The sequence below is a fragment of the Odocoileus virginianus genome, chromosome 1, assembly GCF_023699985.2.
Source record: "Odocoileus virginianus isolate 20LAN1187 ecotype Illinois chromosome 1, Ovbor_1.2, whole genome shotgun sequence".
Lineage (NCBI taxonomy): Eukaryota > Metazoa > Chordata > Mammalia > Artiodactyla > Cervidae > Odocoileus > Odocoileus virginianus.
Window position 1 is genome coordinate 11,138,144 of NC_069674.1, and position 26,779 is coordinate 11,164,922.

Here is a 26,779-nt window from a genome sequence, read left to right on the forward strand (position 1 = left end):
AAACATCTGTATAAATGAAGGAAATTATTTCAGAAAGAGGAAATTATCATTAAACAAATATTTTCTCCCAGATGGCATTAGGTTTGCTGTGATGCTTATAAACATGGAATATAGTTAGCAAAATAGCAAATGACCTCACTTAAAACTAAAAGTAAACCTGGGGATGATGAGGTGATCAGCTATTTTGTATACGTGTATTAGCTGAGGGAAACTTACTACATTGCAAGAAATAAACTTTAAGTAATTAATGTCACTGCAGTAACAGTTTTAACATTTTCATTTGGCATTATAAAATGGTCCAATGCATAATCTAGAAACCAGAGTGTTAATGACCAAGTGCAAAATTTGCAATCAAAATGTCTCTATTCTCCCAGAAGGTGGGAAGGGGGTAATTAACATAAACTATTTATATTGCACCAGATTGCAAAATCTAAGGATTGCACTGCAGCAAACCCAATAGCCACCTATTATTAACTGGTCAATAAAAAATGAAGAGAGTTTTATGCCACTAAACTTGGGGAAAATAATGCACCCGAAGTGCTACGAATAGCCGAACCTAATCCATCCAGACATGGGAGCCATGAGTTTCATTTATCATCTTAGACAAGAATATGCAACTAAGACTTGTTTTATGGCTGAAGCAAAAGCAAGAAATATTGTTTGTAGTATAGAAAGCAAATCATGATGATGTGAGATAGGATAATAGCTTTTAAAAATAATCACAAGTACAAAAATACTAATCTTCTGGGAACAGAGCAGAGGTTTTGAAAATTCTTTTCAGCTTGCTCAGTGGTGGGAATGGAAGGGGGTGAGAGAAAGAGGATGGAAGGGGATGAGAGAAAGAGGATGTGGGTTCCATGTTCTGGTGCCTCATAACCCACGTTCCAACGAGTGGGAAGAATGACTGCTTGGTGCTCTCTCGATGCTCAGCTTCAGTAGGACATCATGTATGTTATAGAATTTTTGGGCAGGATGAAAATATCTGATGCTTTTTCAGTAGGATAGTCGGGAAAGCAGATGTGAATCTTTTCACTCATCTACCAAGCAGTCAGTTAACTTCAATGGATGACATTTACCCAAATTATAATATACTTTCAAACTCTATTTCCAAATAGCTAGTGGTTCCTGAATATGATACAAATCATACTTTGAGTTTTCATTTTGCACTAAATACCAATTATGTTGAAGATGCCATGCTAGGTATTTTGGGTTTTCTAAACCACAAATGATACATCTTTCCATTTCTCAAGACCTCAGAAGACATGAGAGGTTTGGAGACAATAAAGACCTCTAGTAGACTTATAATATCCATGTTATTTATACAGACTATGATTTATGTAATTTTACTTATAAATATGTTCCTGGCTCTTCAAAGAGCTTAGTTTTCAGCAGAGGTAGTAGAATAAAATTATGTAAAAAAAAAAAAAACACAAATATGTGTTTTATTTTTTCTGTTCAGCTCTCGTTGGCATTCACTTTCTGATATAGAGAAATGTAAATACATGCAAATCTGCTCTTGCCATCCCTGTGTATTTACATAGAAGAAAAAGTAACACATTTCCACATTTAACTATTGTGCTTTTTGGTTATATGGAAAAAATATTCTTTCCCCAGGGGTCTCTCATTGATATGGTTTGAGAACCTACAGGCCAGGTAATCAAGGAAATATTAGTACTCATGATAGATCTGTAATGAAAGATTACACTACAACCAGGCTTGAAATGTTTAAAAAATTCAAAGTCCAAGGTGAGTAAAAAATGCATTTTATTATTCTGGGCATGAACTCAGTCATTGTCCTGTTGTCTGTCATGACCAGGGCAGCTGAAATTAAGTCTTATCAAGGATTTCAAATAGCATCCAGAGGGAAAGCAAGGAAAACTCCTGGTATGCAACATGAGTTCTAAGAAGTGAGCATAAGTGCTAAAAAGATTGTTTGCGGTCCCAAAGGAAGGATCTTTAATCTCTAGATAAAAAATTTGAATTTTGATCTTTAGGTAATGTTAACCTGTTAGAAAATTTTGAATGAGACACCATAATACAATTTAGAAAGTTAGTGTCATGGCTGTGTGCAAGCTGAACTGAAGGATGGAAAATTTCATGATAGTAATAAAAGAACCAGTTACAGGGTTCTTGGAAGGATAACTCTTCAGTCATCTTTTCCATCAAGAACCTGAGAAAGAAATAGGGACCTTGGAAAACAGACTTCAAATGTGTGCTTGATGATGCTTGGTCTTCTTCGCCAGGGGTAAAGCGTGGAAACTGTAACCGTTCAGCTAACAGATAGATGTCTGTAACATGTTCACCAGCCCGTCTAAGTACTGTAGGTTGTAGGGTGCAACCTGAATGAGACAGTTTCTGACGCTGAGACCTTGCGGTCTGCGAAGTGGATGCCCTTGTAAGCGGGATAGGACAGGTGGGAAGCCCCTTGGAAGTGGGCCTTCTCCAGTGTGGACTCTCCTTGTGCAGGTGGTAGCTCAGCTGGATCTGGAAGATGAACTAGGAACTACCAGAATCAAGAGAGTGTTTTGTTCGGAGTGTTTAAGACCAAAGGTGAAACTCTTAGGTTTGGGATGTCAAAGGATAGGTAATACTGAAAGTCCTGATCACACACACACACTTGGATCATTGACGTGTCTCTTATAGAGACATTCTCTAGGCTAATAATGCACCACTGGGGCGAGGACCTGGCATTTGGGGCAGGCCTGTCCCTGCTGGCCGCCTTGCTGCTGGCTTGCAGCCCGTGTGTCGAGAGCCTCTGGCAAAAAGAATTTCTTCCCGTCTGGGCATGCTGACCTCTCCAGTGAAGGTATGGACTGCTTGGACTTTTATTGCTACAACTTTTACTGGAGGATTAAATTTTAAAACAGTTGGGAGTCTTAGTGTAGACCCTTTTCATTGCCTCCATAACTTTCTGTCAAATACAAACAAGCTTGTGTACATTGCTCACTTTTCAGGTATCAATATGTCTCTTCCTCCTCTTCTTTTTTAATTTTTTTAAAACTTTTCATTCAAAGAATATGTCCAAAAGCAAGCTTTGTGTAAATATGTTTATGACATCTCTTAATAACATATTTGCAGTTGGACATAGTGAGATGAAAATGCTCTGTTCAAACAACTTTTCTTTTCATTTTTTGAGGAGGTGGAGGTAGGCATCTTTGGAAATACTTTACAAGGGAGAGTGAGGGGAGGGGATAGTTCCAGCGCTGAAGTTTGCAATCTTGTGATGTATTCTGAGAACCAAAGTGCTTCTAGAATATAAAGGGGGTGGGAGTTGTGGATGCAACTTACAAGTGAGTATTAGAGGAGACAGGACTTTAGTTTGTAGATTCCGGAGAGCTAATACTTCAAGAGAACATTGGCATGATCAGATTTGAGATGTAGAAAGCTTTCTCCTGTAATCAGATAGGAAACTACTTGGTTACAGAAAGCCAGACAGGAGGCCAGTGGGGTCACCCCAGTGAGGAAAGTGATGACTGAATTAAGGCTGTGGCAAGGAGGATGGAGAGCGAATTATTTGAGGAAAAATAGGGAGCCTTATTATCTTGCTGCTGCAAGAGGCATGATTTCTTTCTCACCCAAACAGGCTGCCATTAAACTGTGACTCATTGGGCCTTGTTGAAATTTAAATAGGGTCCCTGTAGTATTGTTTTTCACAGGCTGCCAAGATCCAGCCAGGTACAGTCTTTGTTTGTCAATACAGTATATTCTGATACCGTAAAACCTCAGGTCTTTAATTTCTCTGGTGTCTCATTGTACTTCACATCAATCACTTGAATTATTTTACCGGTTCATTGAAACATACTTTGATGTTGCTGGGCTGTTGTCAGGTTATCGTTTCTGTTCTCTCCTGATCCAGTGATTTTCTTCATAGCCTGCATTGGGTCTTGTGTCTTTAAATTAGAGCATCTGACAATCGGACCGGAGAATTTCATCTTCTGTTCAAGCCTGGTCCTCATATAGTGTGGATCTCTGAAGGCTAAGGAAAGCTTAAGGATATGTCTAAATTTTTTGAGACCCTCGTGTTTAATTTTGTTCAGTTGGCTGCATACTTGGAATTCTTGAACAGCAGGATAAACATGTGTCTTGGTTTACATGGAATAGTCCTGTTTTGTGCCTATATCCTTGGTGTAATTATTTATAATGCTCCCTTTTACTTTCAAGGGTGTCTCAGCTTGTGCATTAAATTGTATGGTCACCCTGTCTATCAGGGATAGCCACGAAGAATTTGTCCATTTATGCACCTCCAAAATTCAATTTATGAAGAGTCAATGCAATTAAAATATGCTGACAGCCACTCTCCCTGCTGTAGACTTCATGCATGCTGTATCTAAGTCTTTTTGAGGACAAATGGAGAAAAACATGTCATTTGTTTACCAAAAGGCTTTCATTGCTATAATAGAAAAATGAAATTGCTTCTCCTTTTGGTGTTATATATCCTTCAGCCAGTCTTGTCATGATTCTATTAAGACAGATAACACAAAGCCAAGTTTTTAATTTGTTCTCTAAACAAAATAGACACAATTATTATTTAACCTATTAGAGTGGAAACCAGAGAATCTCATGTGGACTGTTAGAAGTGAACAAGATCTTAAAAAACAGGTTAGGGAATTCAGTCTGTCCCTTCTCTAGAGATGACTCACCTGTGTCACAAGGGTGTCATGTGACTTGTATATGGTTCTGTGGTTATTAAGGGAGTGTACCGTATTACAGTCGGGCCCTCCTGGTGCCCAGTGGTAAAGAGTCCACCTGCCAATGCAGGAGACACAGGTTAGATCCCTGGGCCCGGAAAACCCCTGGAGAAAGAACTGGCAAGCTACCCCAGTATTCTTGCCTGGGAAATCCCATGGACGAACAGCCCGGTGGGCTGCAGTCCACGGCGTTGCAGAGACTCAGACAGGACTTGGCGACAGAACAGCAACAACACTGTACTGTAGTCGGGTCCCCAGTGTTCTCACCCAGGGTTTCAGGGTTCTTTGTGCTACATGTGATTGCAGGTGAAGAGCCAAAAGCAGTTCCTAGTCCACTGCTTCCCTTTGCTAACAAAAAAAGGTCCATGTCAAATACCCTGACTTGAATATAGGACATGTATAGAAATCATTTAGAAATTGATTTTTAACATTTTATATATTATAGAATATGGCATGATAGATACACACTTGTGTTATGTGTGCACAAATTTGTTATTTAAAATACTTTCTCTATAGATCTAATAGGATTGTAGCAACATTTTTTAAAGTTATAAACACTGAATCTTTGATGGATCACAGCCAATAGAAAATGTGTTAGTCTCTGAGAGTAGCTTTCGCTCTTTAGAGAATAGTAGATGTGTTCTAAAATAAAGAGACTTGCCCTCGAAGATACACAGTCTCCCTCTCATTGCCTCCTGAAACTCATGGTCCATCCTCGTTAAAAATCCCCTATATTTATCATGTCTACACATGTAACAACAGAAAGCGGGCTTTTTTCTAAGGACAGCGGTTCTCTGCAGCCTTAGTAGTGCTATTGAATGTGTTGTCTTTTCTCCTACTGCCTTTTCTAGAAGGGGCCCCAGAAGTAGGAGTGGATGACTTCACTGTTCTTTGCTGTTTCCAGACCTGTGTGATCCACTGGCCACCTGAGCACTTGACATGCAGCTAGCCTAACTTAAGGTGTGCCGTCACTGTGAAATACATTGAGGATTTTGAAGACCAAGCAGGAAAAAAAAAGAATGTGAAGTATCTCCATTTCTCCAGCTTTATTGAGATACTTGATATATAACACTGTGTAAGATATATAACATGATTTAATACACATACATATTGCAAAATGAGTACCCTAATAGAGTTAGTTAGCAAGTCCATCACCTCACATGATTACTTTTGTTTGTTGTTGTGACAGAACATTTATGGTCTACTTTTAGTAACTTCCGAGTATGTAGTTCAGTATTGTTAGCTATAGTCACCCTGCTGTCCATTAGATATTTAGAACTTATCATTTACCTGGAAGTTTGTACTTATTGACCAATGTCTCTCTACTTCCCTATCCCCCAACTGACATTCTCCTCTCTCTCTTTTTTTTTTTTTGAGTTTAGAATTATTTTCTGTGTTTATTTTTAAACTTTTATTTTGTAATGGGGTATAGCCAGTTAACAAGATTGTGATAGTTTCAGATGAACAGCAGAGGGACTCAGCCATGTATATTCATGTATCCATTCTTCCCTAAACTCCCCTCCTATCCAGGCTGCCATGTAACATTGAGCAGAGTTCCATGTACCATATGGTAAATCTTGTTGGTTATCCATTTTAAATATAGCAGTATGTACATGACATTCCACTCTTCTTTGAGTTTAGTTTTTTAAAATTTTACTTGTGAGGTCATACAGTGTTTGTCTTTCTTTATCTGATTCATCTCACTTAGCATCTCAAGCTTCCAGGTTCATCCATGTTGTCCCCAATGGTAGAATTTACTTCTTTCTTGTGTCTGAATTTTGTTCCATTGTGTGTATATTTGTGTGTATTATATATATAATATGCAGATACATATACATGTATCTCATATATTTTCTAATCTTTTTTATGCATTCATCTGTTGACAGACACTTTGACTGTTTCCATGTCTTGCCTATTATGAATAATGCTGCAGTGAACATCGGAGTGTGGTTATCTCTTTGAGATCATGACTTCTTTTGTATATTACCTAGAAGGAGCAGAAGAAAGATGGCTGGATCATATAGAAGTTCTGTGTTTAATTTTTTGAAAGTGAAGTGAAAGTTGCTCAGTTGTGTCCAACTCTTTGTGACTCCATGGGCTATACAGTCCATGGAATTCTCCAGGTCAGAATACTAGAGTGGGTAGCCTTTCCCTTCTCCAAGGGATCTTCCCAAGCCAGGGGTCGAACCCAGGTCTCCCACATGGTAGGCAGATTCTTTACCAGCTGGGCCATGAGGGAAGCCTTAATTTTTGGAGGGCCCCCCATATACTGTTTTCCACAGAGGCCACCCCGGTTTCGTTCCCATCAGCAGTGCACAAGAGTTCCCTTTGCTTCACATCCTTACTAACGCTTACTAACCTCTCATCCTTTTGATAACAGCCATTCTGACTGGTGTGAGGTAGTGTCTCATTGTGGTTTTGATTTGCATTTCTCTGATGCTTAGTGATGTTGAACTTCTTTTCACATGCCTGTTGGCCTATCTATCTGTCCTCTTTGGAAAAATGTTTATTTGGTTTTTCTGCCCATTTTTTAACTGCTTGGTTTTCTTGTTTGTTTGTTTTTGATGTTGACTTGCATGAGTCTTTCATGTTTGAGATATTAACCCCTTATCAGTCATATCATTTGCAAATACTTTCTCCTATTCAGTAGGTTGTATTTTCATTTTGTCAGTCGTTTCCTTTGCTGCACAAAATCTCTTTAAGTCTCATTAGATCTCATTTGTTTAGTTTTGCTTTTACTTCCTTTGCTTTAATAGACAGATCCAAAAAGAAAACCACTGGAGGATTTTGGGCAGAAAGGTGCAAAATTTGATTTACATTTTGACAGGGTCATTTATGATACTGTATTGAGAATAGATTGTGGAGAAATAAGGACAAAAGCAGAGCTCTGTTGGAGGCCACTGCAGTCTTTCCCATGAGCTATAATGGTGGCTCATATTCTCTGGCAGAGTTTGGTGGCCGTGGTTGTGATGAGGTTGTAGTAGTGAGGAGGGAGAAGTTTTGGATGTATACTGAACTGAGACTTCCCTGGTGGCTTAGACGGTAAAATATAGATGCCTGCAGCGCCGGAGACCTGGGTTTGATCCCTGGGTCGGAAAGACCCCCTGGAGGAGGGAATGGCAACCCACTCCAGTACTCTGGCCTGGAGAATTCCATGCTCGGAGGAGCTTGGTTGACTACAGTCCATGGGGTCACAAAGAGTCGGGACACAACTGAGTGACTTTACTGAACTTAGGACCAATAGAATTTTCTAAGGGGTATAAGAGAGAGGAGTTAAGAATGACCCTGAGAGTTTGGGGTAGAATAGCTTTTGTGGGGAAAACAGTGGGAGATCATGATTCAGGGAAAGATCAGGTTAACGTGGAGATCTCTATTGGATTCCAAATGCAGATGCCAAGTAAACATTGAATATGGGAGTCTGGAGTTGAGGAGAGAGGGTCTGGTCTGATGATAGATTGTTAGCAAGTATTGACATTGTTGGTATTTAAAGTGGCAAGGCTGCCAGAGAATACCAAGGCAGAGGATGTAATGACAGAAGAGAATTAAGGACCTTACTCTGGGCTATTCCAAAGTTGTTACTTTGGTCCCTGAGAAGAAGCAATCAATGAGATCAAAGAAATATGGTTTTGCTGGAAGCCTATATTTGTGTAAGAGACTATATCTGGAAGGGGGTAAAAATAACCTTGTCAGATGTTGGTGATGGATCAAGTAATATCAGAACTGATAACTGCTCAGAATGGCTTTCCATGTAATGCTAATAAAAGTCAGGACTTTACAGTGGCTTACTAAGGCTCTTTTCAGATCTAGCATTTAGATTTTACTCTGATTCCTCCTAATTTTGCATTCAGTTCTCATGACTACCCTCCTGACACTCTTTGAACAGAGAAATGGATGAAGAAGACATGAAACATGAACATATATGCCATGGAATATTACTCAGCCATTCAGTGGAGCAAAATTGGGTCATTTGTGGAGGCGTGGATGGACACAGAGTCTATCACGCAAAGTGAAGTCAGAAGGTGATTTGCTTGTGTCCGACTCTTTGCAATCCCATGGTCTATACAGTCCATGGAATTCTCCAGACCAGAACACTGGAGTGGGTAGCCTTTCCCTTCTCCAGGGGATCTTCCCAACCCAGGGATCGAACCTAGGTCTCCCGCATTGCAGGCGGTTTCTTTACCAGCTGAGTCACAAGAGAAGCCCAAGGGTACTGGAGCAGGTAGCCTATCCCTTCTCCAGCAGATCTTCCCAACTCAGGAATCAAACCGGGGTCTTCTGCATTGCAGGCGGGTTCTTTACCAACTGAGCTATCAAGGAAGCCCAGAAAGAGACAGACAAATATCGTGTATTAATGCATATATGTGGAATCTAGAAAAATGGTACAGATGAACCTATTTGTAAGGCAGGAATACACATGCAGACCTAAAGAACAGACATGTGGACACAGGGGCGGTGGTGGTTTGTCTTGTTTACTGATCTATCCTAAGTGTTTAGTACCTAATAGACAGTAAATGATCAGCAAATATTTACCGCCAGGGGTAACACATGTGAAATAAGTTACTGTTTTCAAAAGCTGCTAACTATGGGAATCCTTGTCAAGTTTGGAAGTACTATTGTGTACATTTTAGATGACATTAACTCAGCTTAATAATCAACTTCTTGCCTCTCTGGTTATTTATTCAATTTTCCCTGATTTTGTGTGCATTGATGAAGCTCAGAAATGCTTACTGTCTGCTGTGTCGCACACGCTGCGGATGGTGTCTGTGTTTCTTAGGTCTCCTCTAGAAGGAGAGAGAGATACACAGGTGTATCGGCAGTCATAACAAAGTCTGACTGTGTGTGCTGTAGGGAATAATCTGGAGGTTTTGAAGATCAGTCTGGTGCAGACACACGCAGACTCAGAGTTAGTGCCAAGGAGAGGCATTTGAAATTAAGTGTCTGTTTGGCTCACAGGTCCTAAAGGGGAAAGGCATGCAGGGGCCTTAGGGGCGAAGGGCACAGGGTCTGAACTTAACCAAGCAGGTGGGGAGCCGGCAGACAGCGAGGCCCCATGAGCAGGTGCCTTTGGGGGCTTTAGAGTGGGGACACAGCAGAAGTGTGAGCGGCTGTCACTCGGTGTGTTTGAATGTCCCTAGGTCAGTCAGAGGAGGGCAGGGAGGGGAACTGTGATAGAGACCAGTCTTATCACCCTGGTATACCTGTTCCTCGGAGTCAGGAGCTTACAGTCTGTGGAAATGCTGAGGCATCCAGAAAATGCTGTTTTAAACATTTATGTTACACTGGGTGATGTTAGAAGTAATAATGCACCAGGCTTTGGATCCACATTGAAAAAGGTGTCCTGGCCATCTGTAAACAGCCTGCTTTAGCCTGAAAAGTCCTTCCCAGTGGCATTGTTGTCCTAAAGGCAGGCATCTAGGCTTGCAAAGTGAAGTGAAAGTATTAGTCACTCAGGCATGTCAGACTCTTTGGGACCCTGTGGACTGTAGCCCGCCAGGCTCCTCTGTCCATGGAATTCTCCAGGCAAGATACTGGAGCGGATTGCCATTCCCATCTCCAGGGGATCTTCCTGACCCAGCGATCAAACCTGGGTCTCCTGCATTGCACACAGATTCTTTACTATCTGAGCCACCAGGGAAGCCCTGTGTAAATATGCAGGGTTGGTGTCTGTCTTCTTTCTTCTGTCTCTTTGAATGTCCTGTTTCCAGCCAGAGCTAGACAACTACAGAAACAGCTCCTGGCTGGCTCCTCCCGCCCCCTGCAGCTCACGTTGATCCTCTAATGTTTTTATAATCAGTCTTGCTAAATACTTCCTGTAGAGAAAAGGAGTAGTGATGAGAAGTAATCTTGCTGCTTCTTTATTCTGAAAAATTCAATGACTGACTTACAGATACTGCTTATCCATCATGATATCCCAGTGTGGAAGATGGGGATTAAATTTCAGCCTCAAAGGTTATGGGATCCCTCAAGGCTTGGAGTATAGTAATGGAAAATTGAGAACCTAAAATAAGGGATTTTAGAATCTGCATAGTGAATAAACTATTTTATCATTAGGTATTTGTTCTGCTGTGAATTTAGGATTATGTAGATAGGACTGTGCCATGTGCTTTTTCTAGAGCCTTAGAACTTTCTCTACTGTATCTTCCATTGCTGTTCAGTTGCTCAGTCATGTCTGACTTTTTGCAAACCCATGGACTACAGCACTCCAGGCTTCCCTGTCCTCGCCTATCTCCTGGAGTTTGCTCAAACTTATATCCGTTGAGTTGATGATGCCATCCAATCATCTCATCCACTGTCGCCCCCCTTCTCCTCCTACCCTCAATCTTTCTCAGCATCGGTTTTGTTTTTCTTTTTCCAATGTATTGGCTCATTGCATCAGGTGGCCAAAGTATTGGAGCTTCAGCATCGGTCCTTGTCGTGAATATTCAGGGTGATTTCCTTTAGGATGGACTGGTTTCTTTCTTATATTGTCTTTCTCTTCAGTTTAAGGCAAATTTTCTTTGATTCTTCTGAGTTCCTATATAATTTCTGAGCCATTCCCCTCTGGTCTGGAGTGTTACTAATAAGATTTTCTAAGCACTGCTAAAAGCCATTACCTGACTTGACATCCCAAAGACTTATAGGTCACCCCTTTCTTCTGAAGAGTAAGATGTCTTAATCTTCACCTGTGTATTAGGAGTAATACATGCTTCCTAGGGTGCATGGTCTTCCTCTGCCTCAAATCTAATTCTCAGAGTTCCAGAAAGAACTCCAAAAAAAAATTAGGTCTTCTAGATGTATGGTATACTTGTCTTAAAATACCATAGTTTTGACACAAAGTATTGTATTCAAAATCAAAATTCGTATTCTCCCTGTACTCTGAAAAGGTCAAAAATAGGAAACTTACTCCCAACCTTGTGATTCTTCTGTGTAGTTTACTTTCTGTGTTGTTGTGAGTCCCCCTTCTGATGTATATATCCTCATTTTATGGTAGTTAATCCAGTTTTTCCTTTGGCTGACTGGTCCTTTCTTGTGGTGTCTTCACTTATTCATTCATCACACATTTGGTGTCTTGCATTTGTTCGGCACTATGAGGAGGACCAGGGTCACAGCCTGTGAGCTGCACAGCCTCTGGCTTTATGGCGACTTACGTCCCTTAACTGTTCCTCCAGAAACCGAACAGGTCGTACTGGTGCAGGGGTGTCATGTTATTCTCCTAAAATCATGATTTCTTCAAGGCACATGTCATTTGAGCTTTTAAAATGTACTATTTAAAAGCTAATAGCCAAATAGTTCCTATCTTTAAATAAGTTCTACTTTACTTCAGGTAGAGTGAGTAGTATAACTGCCAGTTCTTATTACATGTAAAGTTTTCTTATATTGACCTAAAAAATAGTCACAACCTTAAAGTTGAGAGTTATGTTTTATCTGGTGGGAATTTTTAGGACTTCAAGCCCAGGAGACAGCATCTCAAGTGGCCCTGAGAGAACTGCTCTCAGGAGGGGAGGAGGAGCCAGGTTATATAGAAGTTTTTCAGCAAAGGGCAGGTATTCTGAACATCAAACGGTTAATTAAAGAAAATTTAATTAAATTTAAGAAGTTAAAAAGCTAATTAAAGAAAACCAAGTGGCTCAGACAGTAGAGAACCTGCCTGCAATGTGGGCGATCTGGGCTCAGTCCCTGCGTCAGGAAGATCCCCTGGAGAAGGAAATGGCAACCCACTCCAGTATTCTTGTCTGGAAAATCCCATGGATGTAGGACTCTGGCGGGCTATAGTCCATGGGTCGCAAAGAGTCAGAGAAAAATGAGTGACTGACAACAACAGATAGCCTAAGTTAAGGGATTAGGCACGTTTCTGTGCATGGGAAGATGCAAGAGTCTGGGCTCACTGAAGTCATTCCTCTCACATGCCTCTCAGCTCTCTGAGGCCAGGTTCCTCGTTGGTCATTGATCACATCCTGAGTTCCTCCGTGCTCACCATAGGGAGTGGCTGTAGCCTGCAGCCTGCCAGATTGAGCAGGTACTGCTCTCCTTCCTGAGTACCCCTAGGACTCGGGAGTTCATATTGGAGGGCAGGGATCACTGATGACTGTGACATACTTGTTTGCTGATATGGCAGGAAATACTCTCTTTCTTACTTAGAATATTTTGATTAAGCTCTCCAGCTTTTCCGTTTTCATGATCAGTATAGCAGCTTTGACTCTGCTGATACATGAGAAGATCAGGCTGACTAGCCAAAGGAAAGAGACCAGCCAACACCTCTCTTTCATTCTCCTTAAGACCTTCGGCCAGAGGAGACTGTGACCCTGCACCCTTCCACTGCTCTGTGGCCATTCTTCAACCATTGTTGTTATAAGTTAGGAAAGCATCACAGTAATTTTATATATAAATATTATGGGAATGTGTTATCCACAATAGGGAAATGTTTAAATAAACTACACTGTAATGGTAGGAAATGCTTTCTGTAAAGTGTTAAGTGAAAAAAATAACATACTAAATGACATGTAACAATAATAAACATATTAATAGTAATATAAATGTAATAATACCAAAAATAATACAATGGAAGAGCGGCCGACACGTTTTAAACAATCACTGTGTTGTGAACATGTTTTAAGTCTTTGCACTTATTAACCTATTTGGTGTCCTCATTTAATCCCCAGAACAACCCTATCAATTGGCCATTGTTAGCCAGTTTTTCCATGCGAACAGAAAAATGTGGTATAGAGAATTTAGGCAACTTGCTAGGTTCAGTGAAGACAGTTCAGGTCTTTAACATACTTGGATTGTGGTGGGGAGCAATGACAGACCTCAGATCTATACAAGAGGCTCACTCACTGTTGGGTGCTGTGTATCATCAGTGTGGCCACAGGGATGCTATGTGGGTAGATGGGATCGGCATCAGCTGTGGATTCGGGAAGACTTCCGTGTGGAAGAAACATGGAGCAGAGTTTTAAAGGAAGAGTCGGCTAGTTTTCCATCTGCATAGGCAAATGGGAAAAACGTACGATTTGTACGAAAAATGTTGCTCTCAGAAGCTGACTGCTACTTATCATTGGACTTAATTCCTTCATCTGAACAACACAGTCAATGTCTGCTGTTTCTTCATGGCTTATCTAATAAAAGAGAGTATTGAAAGCTCTATGGAAGTATTCAGTGCTATTTAATCATTTTAAATTCCTTAAATATATGACTGCCGATTTTCCTGTGGTTTCTTAGGTAGATATGATTGTGACCTTGGGAGGACTTGCTGGACGTTTTGACCAGATCATGGCGTCTGTGAGCACTTTGTTCCAAGCGCCTCAAATAACTTCTTTGCCAGTTATAGTAATCCAAGAGGAATCTCTCACCTACCTACTCCAACCGGTAAGTGAGCATTAAATACAGCGTCTGCACTTTGCTTCTACAAAACCTGTAAGATTTTTGTAGATAAGCCGAAAACATCCGCCCAGTTCATGTGTTTCAACTGAGTAAAGTTGACAAGTTTGACTGCGTCAGGTCACTTAAGGGGAAATAGGTGGAAGAGAAGCTGCAAAACTTTCATTTTGTTGTACTTAGAAAAACAAAACTAAAGAAAGAAAATAAGGTTTTTAATTAAAGTGATTAACAATTAAATTTAGCATTTTTGCATTTTGAGCAGCTGAATATGAGTGCCATTTGAGAAAAATCTCAGCAGAGGAAGCACAAAGCTTGGCAAATATTTCAGATGGAATTCTTGAATACTTTCAGTGCTGTCGTAATTGGAAAATGTATTTGATTTTGTGAGGTACTTAAAGTCTTTAGCTTTTACTGTTCATAAGTTGCTTGCTTGTTAATTTCACTTTCATGATGATGTCATTCATTTCCCATGATAAACAGCAAGGGAATTTTCTATCATTGTAGTGCTTAGAACAGAAATCTTATTATATAAACATGTTTTATGAGGTTGATGGGTGTATTTCAGTTTGAAAAATAATAACCTGGTAACATTTTTTAAAAACAGTGGACAGTTGTGTTTTTTTTCTTTTTTGCCTCTCACTGTAATGTGCTACATACAGCTTTGCTTCCACTCCATCTGCTGTTCACCATCTGTAGCTTGTCATTACCTAAAAATTGTTGTGTGGTTAATATGGCAAGTTATAATGCATGCTCACCATTGTTCAGCCACTTGTGCGTTGTTGTTCCCCCCCGCCTTTTTTTTGTTTTTGCGCTGCCTGGCTTTGTTGCTTTCTGTGAGATGTGAAAAGGAAGTTGAAGAATTCAGTCTTCAAACTTCATGCTGTCCATTTATTTGGTCAGCAGATAGTTCCGGAATGCCTGCTGCCTACCTGTTACACTGATGGGTAATTGAAGATTAAACAGAAATAGTAACATAGGTTCTTTAGAACTATAGTTCTAAAGATCTGTAGTACATGTCCAGTGAAGGAGACATTTATTAAACACAAACATAAAGCAAGACTGAAAGTTTAGGACATAAAGATGATGAAAGATTGTATAATCTGGTCATGGGTGTGGTAAAGAAATACTTGCAGAGGCATTTACATTTTATTCAATCAATTAACTCAACAAATATTTACTGAGGACCTGCTCTGTGGGTCATGTACTATGTGTCAGGTACTTTTCCGAGGATACAGCAGCCAGCAAGAGCAAAACCCTTGCTTTCATGAAACATGCATTTTGTTGAGCTTATGTTTCAACAGACCCTTGAAGGATGAGTAGATCTCTGTTATGGGAAATAATGGGAAAGTCATTCCAGTTAGAAAGAGCCACTAAAGAAAGACAGAGCTGCAGGGCATGTTGTGGGATCTGCGGGTGATACTGAGCCAGCCATATGGAAAATACCGAAATATCAGACTCAGAAGGCTCTGAGGTCCAGAAGACTCATTTAGATCCTGACTGTGAAAAGCCTTGAATGATATATACTAGAGTGTGAAATTTTTTGCCATAAGATATGGCTAAGTCATCAAAATAGCTCAGTTAGCAGTCTGACCTGCACAGATATGCTTCTTAGATTTCTAATTAGGTCTTTGTTAAATACTTATAATTTCCCAACACTTTCTGAAGTGTGAAACTCTTTACAATTAAGAAGCTTTGAGCTTTATTGTTTTATTATGATTTTATTTATATGATTCTATGAACACTTAAATAGTCAACTGTAACTTGTCTCTGTATAAATATTCTGGCTAAGAAATAGCTAGATATCATAGGATAATTTTTGAAAAGTAAATTTGGAACATCAACTGATAGCAAAAGCCATGTCTAAAAATGACTTCTGCTCTTAAGATCTTTTCATTGTCAGTGGTGTTCTGTACCTTAGTTGTATAAATATGGACTTCCTAAAATGTATTCAGCTTGGGATTTCTTAGAATTAATTCTCCATCTATAGATTGCTGTCTGTCCTCAGTTTGAAAAACTCACAGCCATTATGTTTTCAAATATTGTCCCATCACATTCTCTTTCTTTCTTCTTCTGCAACTCCAATTGAGTGTGTATATATGTGTGTGTGTATATATATATATTTATATATATATGTTCCTCTAATTGCATCACATATATCTCAAAACTTCTTCATATTTTCTTAGTTTCTCTGGGCCGCATTCTGAAGTTCCTCTTCACTTCTGCAAACCACTTCACACTTTTGCTTTAGCTCTTCTATTTTGCTACTGAACTTATCCTTTTTGTACCAAAGGCTTTTAAATTCCTGTCGTGATTCATCTCTCTTATATACTTTCCTCTTACTCACATTTTAAAAATTCTTAAAATGTAATTGTTGTACTTTCTTTATAGTCCGGAATAATTCTGATATCTGCAGTCTTTATAAGTTAAGCTGTCTTTTCTGTTCTTTTTCCCTTTTATATTTTGTAACCTTGATTTCATTCTGTATTTTGTGCTTTTTCTCTGTGACCTCGTATTTCTGGGAACTTTACCTGTGGGAATTACTTGAAATAGGAGTTGAGAGTGAGTCCAAGGAGACTCTGAGGTGGACTTCTAGCCCAGTTATTTATAGACACTAAAAGCTTAAGACCTTTTGTTTGAGATTTTTTGAGGACCATCTAGGTGGTATATATTTTGAAGCTAATTCTGCTGGGAGTTTGACTTCTGATTACAGATGCCCCAGGAAGACTTGTTCCTCTTCTCATCCAGAATTTGGTCAGCAGTTTTCCTAGCATTCCCGTGGGAGTGTTCTTTCTATTCATCTTTGCTCCGTGAGCCTCTACTTAGGCAGTGCAGTCTCCTTTTACGCTCCTGTCTTGCTCAAGCTCACTCTCCTGATGACCTTCCATACTTGAAGGCTGGAGAAATTGAAGTGCAGTTCATGATTTGGTAAAAAAAATCAAATGCGTGTAAGATGAAAGTTAGATTTGGTGTTCCTTTTCAATCAAAACCTAGTTTTTGGGTTTTGAGTATTGTTTGGTGGCGGGGTGGGGGGAATGTTTGATGCATTTTGAAAGATTTCCCCCCCCCCCCCTTTTTAAGCTTTTTTGTTGTTGTCAATTAGCCAGGGTACTAATCTACCCTGGGTATGTTGCAGTGATAATTAACCCCCAAATCTCAGAGGCTTAACTGAGATTAAGCTTAATTTTTTTTTTTTCATTCATGAAGAATGTGTTGTGGTTTGGGGGGTATGGTCCACTTTGTATCTGAGCCAGTTGGGACACATTGAGGCAGCAGGGATAAAAAGATAATTATAAGGAGTGGCACTGCATGTTTTCTTCTTTAAAATTTTTATAAATGTGTTTATTTTTTGGCTGTGTGGCATGTGTAATCTTACTTCCCCAACCAGGGATCGAACCCATGCCCCTTGCTTTGGAAGTGCAAAGTCTCAACTCCGGGACCACCAGGTACCACGTGTTTTTAAAAGCCAGGCCTGGCAGTGGCTTGTGTCGCCTTTGGTGGGAGCGCAGTTACTCTGCCCCAGCGCAGTGTGAGGTCGTCTAAGAGAGGAAGGCCGTGGGCTGGAAAGAGGGCTGAGCACAGGACGTTGTCTCTGTCGGAGGGCCAGAAGCTGATGTTGGGAGAGAAAGTCTGGGATCGTGACCCTACACAAAATGTATAGTATTGTAATCATCTTTTCTTTTCATTGGTAATATGTGTCAAAGTTTAATCAGTAAAGAGCAGACTCCACAGTTCCCCAAACATAGTGATCATGGTGAGTGTGCCTAACATACCGTGAGTGTGTTAGTCACTCAGTCTTTGTGAGTCTGTGGGCTGTAGCCCTCCAGGCTCCTATGTCCATGGGGTTTTCCAGGCAAGGTTACTGGAGTGGGTTGTCATTCCTTTCTCCAGGGGATCTTTCCCATCCAGGGGTTGAACCTGGGTCTCCTGCACTGAAGGCAGATGCTTTACTGTCTAAGGCACCAGGCCCTCTAGGATCTCTTTCTGGTCTGTTTGTTTTTGTCTTATTGAAATAGCTAGAAAATTATCTTATCCTAAGTGAGTAATGATTGCGTAGTGTGAAACAGAAAGCTCATGTAAGATCACACCCTCCATCACATGGAGCGGTGAGAATGTTGAGCACAGACTTTGGTCTGGGGCCTTAGCAGGGCTGACCCGAGACGCATGCCGGGGGCCTGCTTCTCAGTCACTTGTTCTTTGTTCTGGAGCACAGTTGCTTCCCAGTGTTGTGTTACTTCCTGCAGTGCAGCCATGCGTATGCACATATCCCCCCGTTTGTGGCTCCCCTCCCATTTAGTCACCACAGAGCACTGAGTGAGGAGGGCCTGGCACCCACTCCAGCACTGTTGCCTGGAGAGTCCCACGGACAGAGGAGCCTGCTGGCTGCAGGCCCTGGGGACGCGGCGTAGCCGCAGCAGAGCGCTGAGCAGGGTTCCCAGTGCCGTGCGGTGGGTTCTCATCAGTTACCTATTGTATGCACAGTGTCAGCACTATACACATGTCAGTCCCAGTCCCTAGTTCATCCCACCCCTCCCCATCATCCCTCCTTGGTAGCCATACTTTTTTTTCTCTACGTCTGTGTCTCTGTTGCTGTTTTGTAAATATTATAATCTGTACCACTTTTTCAGATTCCACCCATGTGCGTTAATACACCTCGTATGTTTTTCTGACTTACTTTACTCTGTATGACAGACTAATCAGTCAGCTTCCAGGACAACTGCAAAACCCAAAATGAGTGTGTTTGAGGGCTTAAGATACCAATCAGTCTTATATACTCTGCCATATTTTTAAGCAGTTTTAATGGTATACTTATGAAATGTGATTAACACCAAAAATCTGTTAAAAGGTATATTAAAATTATTGCAGAGATTCAGCCTACATCCTAGAAATGAGATATGTACCATGGGAGAGAAAATGACTGTGTAATGTGTGTTTTCACATATCTCCATGGTATATGTTGCACATGTAATAAAGCACACATCTGTATTCGGTAGTGTGCGTGTTGAAGATGGATGTCTGTGGGATGCTGTTCCTGGTTAATAGGGCTTATTGTAGTCATAGTCACGATGGGCACACCATAAACAAATTGAAACCATTTGCAAGTGTTTCGGAACTTGAAACTAGACTGAAGAAATCAATCTGGTATGCTTCAGTGACACACAAAAGTCTCAAAGTGTTTTAAATGTACTTTTTAGTTGAAAGTCATCAGACAACTGATCTCAGGAAAGGAGATAATTTGGGGACTTTTATATGAAGCATCTATTTGAGCTTCATAACAATCCTGGGAGGAGGAAAGCAGGACAGATCATATGGTCACACAGCAGTGTTTAGACTCAACGGTTGTTCCATTCCACTACATTTCCTCCGTCATGGGATTAATGGACTAAGATGGAAATGACACTCGTTAAACAAGTCACAGTCCACAGACTGGGCATTAATCTATTGTATATGCGTGTGTGTGTGTATGTTCTCTACAACATTCTTTTCAGATAAGAGTAATCTTGGTTGCACTTTAAGGGTATATCCCACCTTGTAGCTACAACCTGAAATTAAACAACAATAATACCATGTGTTTTCCTCAATTATAACAAAATCTACCTACAAAAAAAATCTTTGTCCATTTATGCAGATTAAATGAGATTATTATCAAACCACTAAAATACATACAAAGTGCTAAAATTCAATATAAATGTTAATTATCATTTGAGTATTGTTTTTGAAATTAAAAGACAAGCTTACTCCTTGGAAGGAAAGTTATGACCAACCTAGGCAGCATTTTAAAATGCAGAGACATTACTTTGCCAACAGAGGTCCGTCTAGTCAAGGCTATGGTTTTTCCAGTAGTCGGTGTATGGATGTGAGAGTTGGACTGTGAAGAAAGCTGAGCTCCAAAGAATCAATATTTTTGAGCTGAGGTGCTGGAGAAGACTCTTGAGAGTCCCTTGGCCTACAAGGAGATCCAACCAGTCCATCCTAAAGAAAATCAGTCCCGAATATTCTTTGAAAGGACTAATGCTGAAACTGACACTCCAATACTTTGGTCACCTGAATATGAAGAGCTGACTCATTTGAGAAGACCCTGATGCTGGGAAAGATTGAAGGGGACAACAGAAGATGAGATGTTTGGATGGCATCACCGATGCTGTGATGTTCGTAGGCTCTGTGAGTTGGTGATGGACAGGGAGGACTGGCGTGCTGCAGTCCATGGGGTCACAAAGTGTTGGACACAACTGAGCGACTGAACTGAACTAAAAATTCAGTATAAATGTTAATTATCATTTAAGTATTGTTTTTGAGGCCAGTGTCTTCTAGAATTGGCTCTATGATTCTAGGTTGTTTGAAATTGAAGATTATAGCAGGAGGAGTGAGATGTGGTCTTCGGCTGATAAAAATGTTTTAGTGCTGTATCTGCTCTGTGATGGTTATAGTACCTGGGATACCCCTGGGTCATGGAACTAAAATGTGCTTCTCCTGATTTTTCGGAAAAAGCCTCCCTACCCTCAAGTCATCTTAGTGTTTCTGTAGTGTTCTGCATTTCTTTTGGAGAGTCTACATACAGGACTCTGGTGAGACTGCCATATAAATAAACCATCATCATTCATTAAAGGTATATCAGTCATTTGTCACCAGCCTCTATGTCTTGAGCGCATTTGCTTGAAGTTGTATAGATTGTTGCAGCCTAAAATCTTTCATCTAATTCTCTTTTCAGCCCCCTTCCTATGATTTGTTTTTTGTTAATTATAAATTGGATTTTAAAACAAGGAGACAATAGTGTAGTTCCAGGTCTATATAAATTTGGAAGACTAGAAGTTTTTAGCAGGTTGACTTTTAGTAGATAATGTCTATTTGATAGTATTTTGGCATATTTCACTTGCTGTGGGGTCAGATGTCATTATGAATGAAAACCACAGTAGGTAGGGCTTGCTTGAAGAGATGTTCAAACTGCCATTTTAAAGTAGCAAAGTAAAAATAGAATGCCTAACAGCTCCTCCCTGAAGAGCAAGCATCCCTCTTTTACTTCTAAAAAAAAAGGTGTTGTTAACAAGACATCATGCCCTTTTATGAGCAGATTTTATGAAATTGGTGAGAGACGTTTTAGCCATGAAACCCCACTGATGTCAGTGACGGGTTAGGCTGTGTTCCTTGTGAAGACAGCCCGGTGCTGAAAGCGTGTTTGTCACACGCTGAGAATGGCTGCTGATCTCACATACACACTTGCTCATTTTCTGGTCCTGTGCTTCCCAGAATTCCAGAAACATTAGCTTCTGTACACTGAGCATAAATTATCTTTTATCTCCAAGTTTTATGGCAGTTGGTAATACAAGTTAATAGGATTTATGACCAAGAAATGAGATGTCCGAGAGTTAATAAGGCATGCCTTTTGCATTACCCTAAACCTCATTTGGTGATTCCTGTTTAGGATTCCAGTATCTGATGTACAAGAGAATGGTTACAGAATGGATGCTGTCGGTTTTTAACTCAGTTGAACAAACCTCTAAATATGTTGTAAATATTAATTCCTTATGATCATAGTCATGTTTCTTACTGCTTGTTTTTTTTTTTTTTCATCTCACTAGATCTATTATTTACTGTATAAAGTCCTGACACTGTCTCCAGTATACATTTGTAATATTGGTAATGAATATGATAGAAAGATGTTAATATTCTGATAGAGAAAAACTGAATATTCACGATGTAAATTTGGAATGCATGATGGTTTCTGCAGAGAACTGAGGGTTTGAGTCTGTCTGTCCACACATCCAGCCCCCTCTCATCAGCGATAGCTCAGAGAAGTGATTCTTAGAATGATTAGACTCTATAGAGAGCACAGATAATCTTCTCATTATTTATTATCCACTTATAAATCCTTTCTTTAAAATTATTTCATTCTCCTCCTATATCTTCTCAATTTTTGTTGTGGCTTAGCATCTTAGAATCTTTTGTATAATTTATCCTGAAGCATACAGCCATTCAATATTAGTGTAAATAGTATAAAGCCTTAGAGGTCATTTTATAGATGAGCAATGGCAGGGACTTACAGGTAAAATGATTTGCTCAGGGTTATGCATCGCATGTCTTTGAGAGGAAATTTATGCTGCAAATGAAGTAGATTTCATGCAGTGATATCTAACAAAGGGCCACTGGGGCATTTCATGTCTGTAAATGGCCTGTCACACGGAGCTCGCCCTGTCTCGCTTTCTTCTTCCACAAGGCAAGCCGCTCACCCCGCTCCCTTCCTCTGTCCTGGGCCCAGCTCGGCTTCCTTCTCTGGGAGGTCCTTCCACTCAGTGTCTGACCTAGACTCTCTTCAGAGGGTCTCATCGCTTTGCTGGCGCCTTTTCTCTGCTTGTCTGCTCCATACACCAGGGCAGCAGCGTCTTCCCCCCAGGGATTGCCCCCGACACACAGCTGCCCTAAGCACCCCCTTCCTTCCCTCCTCAGGCCGCGCCCCGCTTTCCAGCAAAATGTCTCCACACCCCTCCTCCCGTCTCCCTGTCTGTGCTTTTCCTCCTCCTCCACTGCAGGGCACTTAGAAAACAAAACAAAAACCCCTCCTGTTGTTGAACAGTGTACTAACTCCTATGATATTTTTAACTACATCCTTTTTTGGTAATTTCTATTGGAGTTTAGCTGCTTTGCAGTGTTGTGTCAGTTGCTGCGGTACGGCACGGTGATCAGCTATACTGTATGCACGTATCTCCTCTTTTTCGGATTTTCTTTGTTTAGGTCACCACAGGGCATTGAGTAGAGCTCCCTGTGCTGCACAGTAAATTCTCACTAGTTATGCATTTTATACATAGGGTCAGTAGTGTATAGATGTCAATCCCAGTGTCCCAAGTTCATCCTCCTTTCCCCCAGCCCCCAGTATCCATACGTCTGTTCTCTGCATCTGTGTTTATTTGTGCTTCGCAAATACAGATGAATGTATTTGCAAACATTATATTTTAATTTGCAGAAAGACAACAAAATTTTAGAGCTGTGCAATTCTCATTTTGTAAGCACCCTAATATCCCCTTTAGATCTCTGTAGGAACTTTCCCTCTGTGATTTTACCCATGTTTGATGAAACTAGCTCTCTTTAAGAAGTGAAACGACACACTCACAAAGTGTTTGTTTTGTAGGCTTGTTTTCTATTCCACTGGTTCTGTTTTTGTTGATGTACAGCATGTGCTGTACTTAGTCGCTCACTTGTGTCCGACTCTTTGTGACCGCATGGACTGTAGCCCATCAGGCTCCTCTGTCCATGGAATTTTCCAGGCAAAAATACTGGAGTGGTTGCCATGCCCTCCTCCAGGGGATCTTCCCAACCCAGGGATCGAACCCAGGTCTCCCACATTGCACGTGGATTCTTTACCCTCTGAGCCCCCAGGGAAACCCATGAATACTAGAGTGGGGAGCCTATCCCTTCTCCAGGGGGTCTTTCTGATCCAGGAATCGAGCTGATGTCTCCTGCATTGCAGGCAGATTCTTTACCGGCTGAGCTACCAGGGAAGCCTGATGTACAGCATAGAATGCGCCAACAAAAAACATTCTCTAAGCACCAGTGATGTGATTGATATACACAGTGGTGGGTAGTGCATCTGTAGAAGTAAAAGGCACTGCTTCTGTTCTGCTATGTAGACTTCAGAGGAAATGGTGGAAGAGTAAATAGCAAAATTTACACTCATTATGAGGAAACGCTGGGTGCTATGAGAATAGCACGGAAAAAAACACTTAATCCAGATTGGGCCCAGGGCTTATGGTGAGAGTGTGCACAGTGTCTCAGGGAAATACTCGCTGATGAGTAGTTAGACAAAGAAGGGAATGAAGAAATTTAATGTGGGACTTCCCTGGTGGTCTAGTGGCTAAGACTCCATGCTCTCAATGTAGGGGGCCTAGGTTCCATCTCTGGTCAGGGAGCTAGATCTCATATGTGGCAACTGAGATTTCACATGCTGCAACTAAGATCAAAGATTCTCCATGCCGCATCTAAGATTGGGCAAAGCCAGATTATGAATGAATGGGTGACCTTTAATGTCAAAAGGCGAAGGAGTCTTAGAGAACTTACCCCCTTTGTGGGAACTCTGAAATGCTGGATCCTGGGGAGCCACAGGAGACACAGCTAGAATTCAGGTTCTCGATCATGAGGGGCTTGTTTGCATTCTCAGGAAGATGGTCTTTATATTGAGGGCCAAGTTTCGGTATTCAGCATTTTTATCAGGGAAATAGCATTAGGCTAACATTTTAGATGGTTTGGTAGCAATGTGAAGGATAAATTGATTATGGTAGAGATGGAGGCCATTCAACTAATAGAGCAATCCAAGAAGGAAATGATGAGTAAGTAAACTTAAGTAAGCATGGGCGTGAAGATAGGATGGTAGAGTTCCTTGGGATGTGGACTCAAAAGTCTTCGCAGGAACACAGAGGAAGGAGTCACTGCAAGGACTGGGATTAGGCAAATGGGTGTTGTCTTTCTTTGAAGCAAAGAATATGAGAACAGGAAAAAATGGGAAGATGGCCAGCTGATCTCAGATGTAAAGAGATTGGACTTTCTTTGGAAATGAGTAGAATTGCCTAAAAGGGTGGCAGGAAATGTATGTATTTGGCATGGCCTGGTGGTAATACCGTAAGAATCATCACATGTATGTAGTAACTAAAAACTTGGAACTGGACTCATCACCCTGGAAGGAAAGTATAGAATGAAAAGAGCCATGGCAAATGGTAGAACTCTAGGAAGCCTTCAAGGAGAAGAAATAGAACTAAAAGAGAGTGATGCTGAAACCAAGGTGGTTTGGAGTTTTAAGAGACCAGGGAGTGATCAGCAAGGGTGTCAAGAATTTTAAAAAAAAAGAAATGATATAATGAGTTTGGCACCTGATAAGGTACAGTTTTCATGGTAAAATATAGGTAGAAGCCAAGTTATTATGGTTGAATATTAAATGGGAAAGGAGGTAGAAATATATTTCTCTTTATTATTGTTTGCCCTTTTTTATTGTTCCCTCATAAGCAGTTGGATTTCTTTCTTTCTTTTTTTTTTTTTTTTTTACTAACCTGGGAACTAATGATGGCCTACACAATTATTTTGGTGAGCCCATTTTCCAAGTTCAAAACCAGAGCAGGAATGTCTTGGGGACTGTGTTTTTATTTCTTCTCCAGGACAGCCTGGAGTGCCGCTGTCACGCTGCACCTCCGTAAGAAGGGCCACACATGCATGGGCCCTAATTGTCTCACTAAATGCTGGTGAAGTATGTCGTGACCTGTTCTAAATCCGTATTCTCTTCCAAAGCAAGCAGAAGGTGCTCGTGGCCTATGCCCAGCCCCACAGTCCTGACAGGCCCTTCTTTCTGTGTGCACCTTGGTCTAGGCACTGGTGTAAAGCTCTGAGTCAGACCTTGACATTTCCTTCTTTCTGGTCCATCATCTTCTAGTGTTACATGACCTCAGGAAACTGACCCGTCTCTTGTTTTCCAAACTGACCACAATCACTCCTTTCTCTGCCCCAAAATATTCTCTATTGAAGTCACCCTCTTCTTTTCAAGTGACCCCTACTCAAATTCTGTGTTACCTGCACAGAATTTCCAAATAAGCTTCTCTGAACTTCCCTCATCTGGATTCCTTTCATCACTTTTTGAAATCATTGTTTTCCTCTATGGGCCTCAAGCAGCTTATCCATAAAACAAAATTTATTAGGTTGTAACTTCTCTCATTTTCTAAACCTTAAAAAACACAGAATTGCCTGTTTTTAATCAAAGGTGAAATAACAACAGCCACACTTAGTTCATCCAGTGGTTCAGTTCAGTCCAGTCCCTCAGTCATGTCCAACTCTCTGCAACCCCGTGGACTGTAGCACGCCAGGCCCCTTATCCATCACTAGCTCCCGGAGCTTGCTGAGACTCATGTGCATTGAATCGGTGATGGCATCCAACCATCTCATCCTCTGTCATCCGCTTCTCCTCCTGCCTTCAATCTTTCCCAGCATCAGGGTCTTTTCAAATGAGTCGGTTCTTTGCATCAGGAGGCCAAGCCAAATCCAAATAAATAGAAATTTTAGGTGGTCCCATGTACTATTCTCATCAGGAGTGTTCATTGGTACCGCCCCTTGTGAAATACAGAGTGCCTGGGCATCCCAGGTTGGCAGTCAGAGACTCTGACTTCATCTACTTATTTCCTTCTTGGCGGATGCTTTCTTCCTCGTTTGCTGGAAGTTCACCTGGGGAGCAATAGCTTCTTTCAGTGGTTGTGGTTTGTACTTCTCTCTTATTTTTATTAAAAAATTATTTATTTGCTTACTTTTGCTGTGCTGCATCTTCGTTGCTGTGTGTGAGCTTTCTCTAATTGCAACAAGCGGGGGTCTACCCCCTGATAGCGGTGTGCAGACTTCTCATGGCGACGGCCTCTGCTGTTGCAGAGCACTGGCTCTAGGGTCTGTCGGCTTCAGTGGCTGTAGCACGTGGACGCAGTAGTTGCGGCTCAAGCTGCGAGCTCTAGATCGTGGGCTTCACACTTGTGGCTCACGGCTCTGCAGCATGTGGGATCTGCCCGGACCGAGGATTGAATCTGTGGCCTGCATTGGCAGGAGCACCCAGGGGAGTGCAGCTGGGCTAGTTCTCGAGCAAACGCATGAGGAGGACGGTGGCAGGGGTGGTGGATTTTAAAGCAACCTGAAAACAGTGATGCTCCAAGGCTGAAGGTGAGAAATGACCACCCTCATGCCCACCGCGCACCTCCCCATACAAGTTCTTTGACCTTGAAGAAGTCTTT

The 26,779-nt window shown here is 41.1% G+C and overlaps 1 protein-coding gene across 4 annotated transcripts in view; it reads left to right on the plus strand.

Moving 5' to 3' along the window:
• Positions 1-26,779, plus strand: part of TPK1 (thiamin pyrophosphokinase 1) — a 366,723-nt gene that overhangs the window by 203,953 nt on the left and 135,991 nt on the right. For 3 of the 4 annotated variants that reach the window (XM_020881673.2, XM_070461272.1, XM_070461315.1), the window contains one exon: positions 13,884-14,030. The exons of the other annotated variant lie outside the window; for it this stretch is intronic. In XM_020881673.2, the coding sequence (XP_020737332.1) occupies positions 13,884-14,030 (147 nt within the window). The remainder of the gene's footprint in view (positions 1-13,883; positions 14,031-26,779) is intronic. 4 annotated transcript variants of the gene reach the window in all.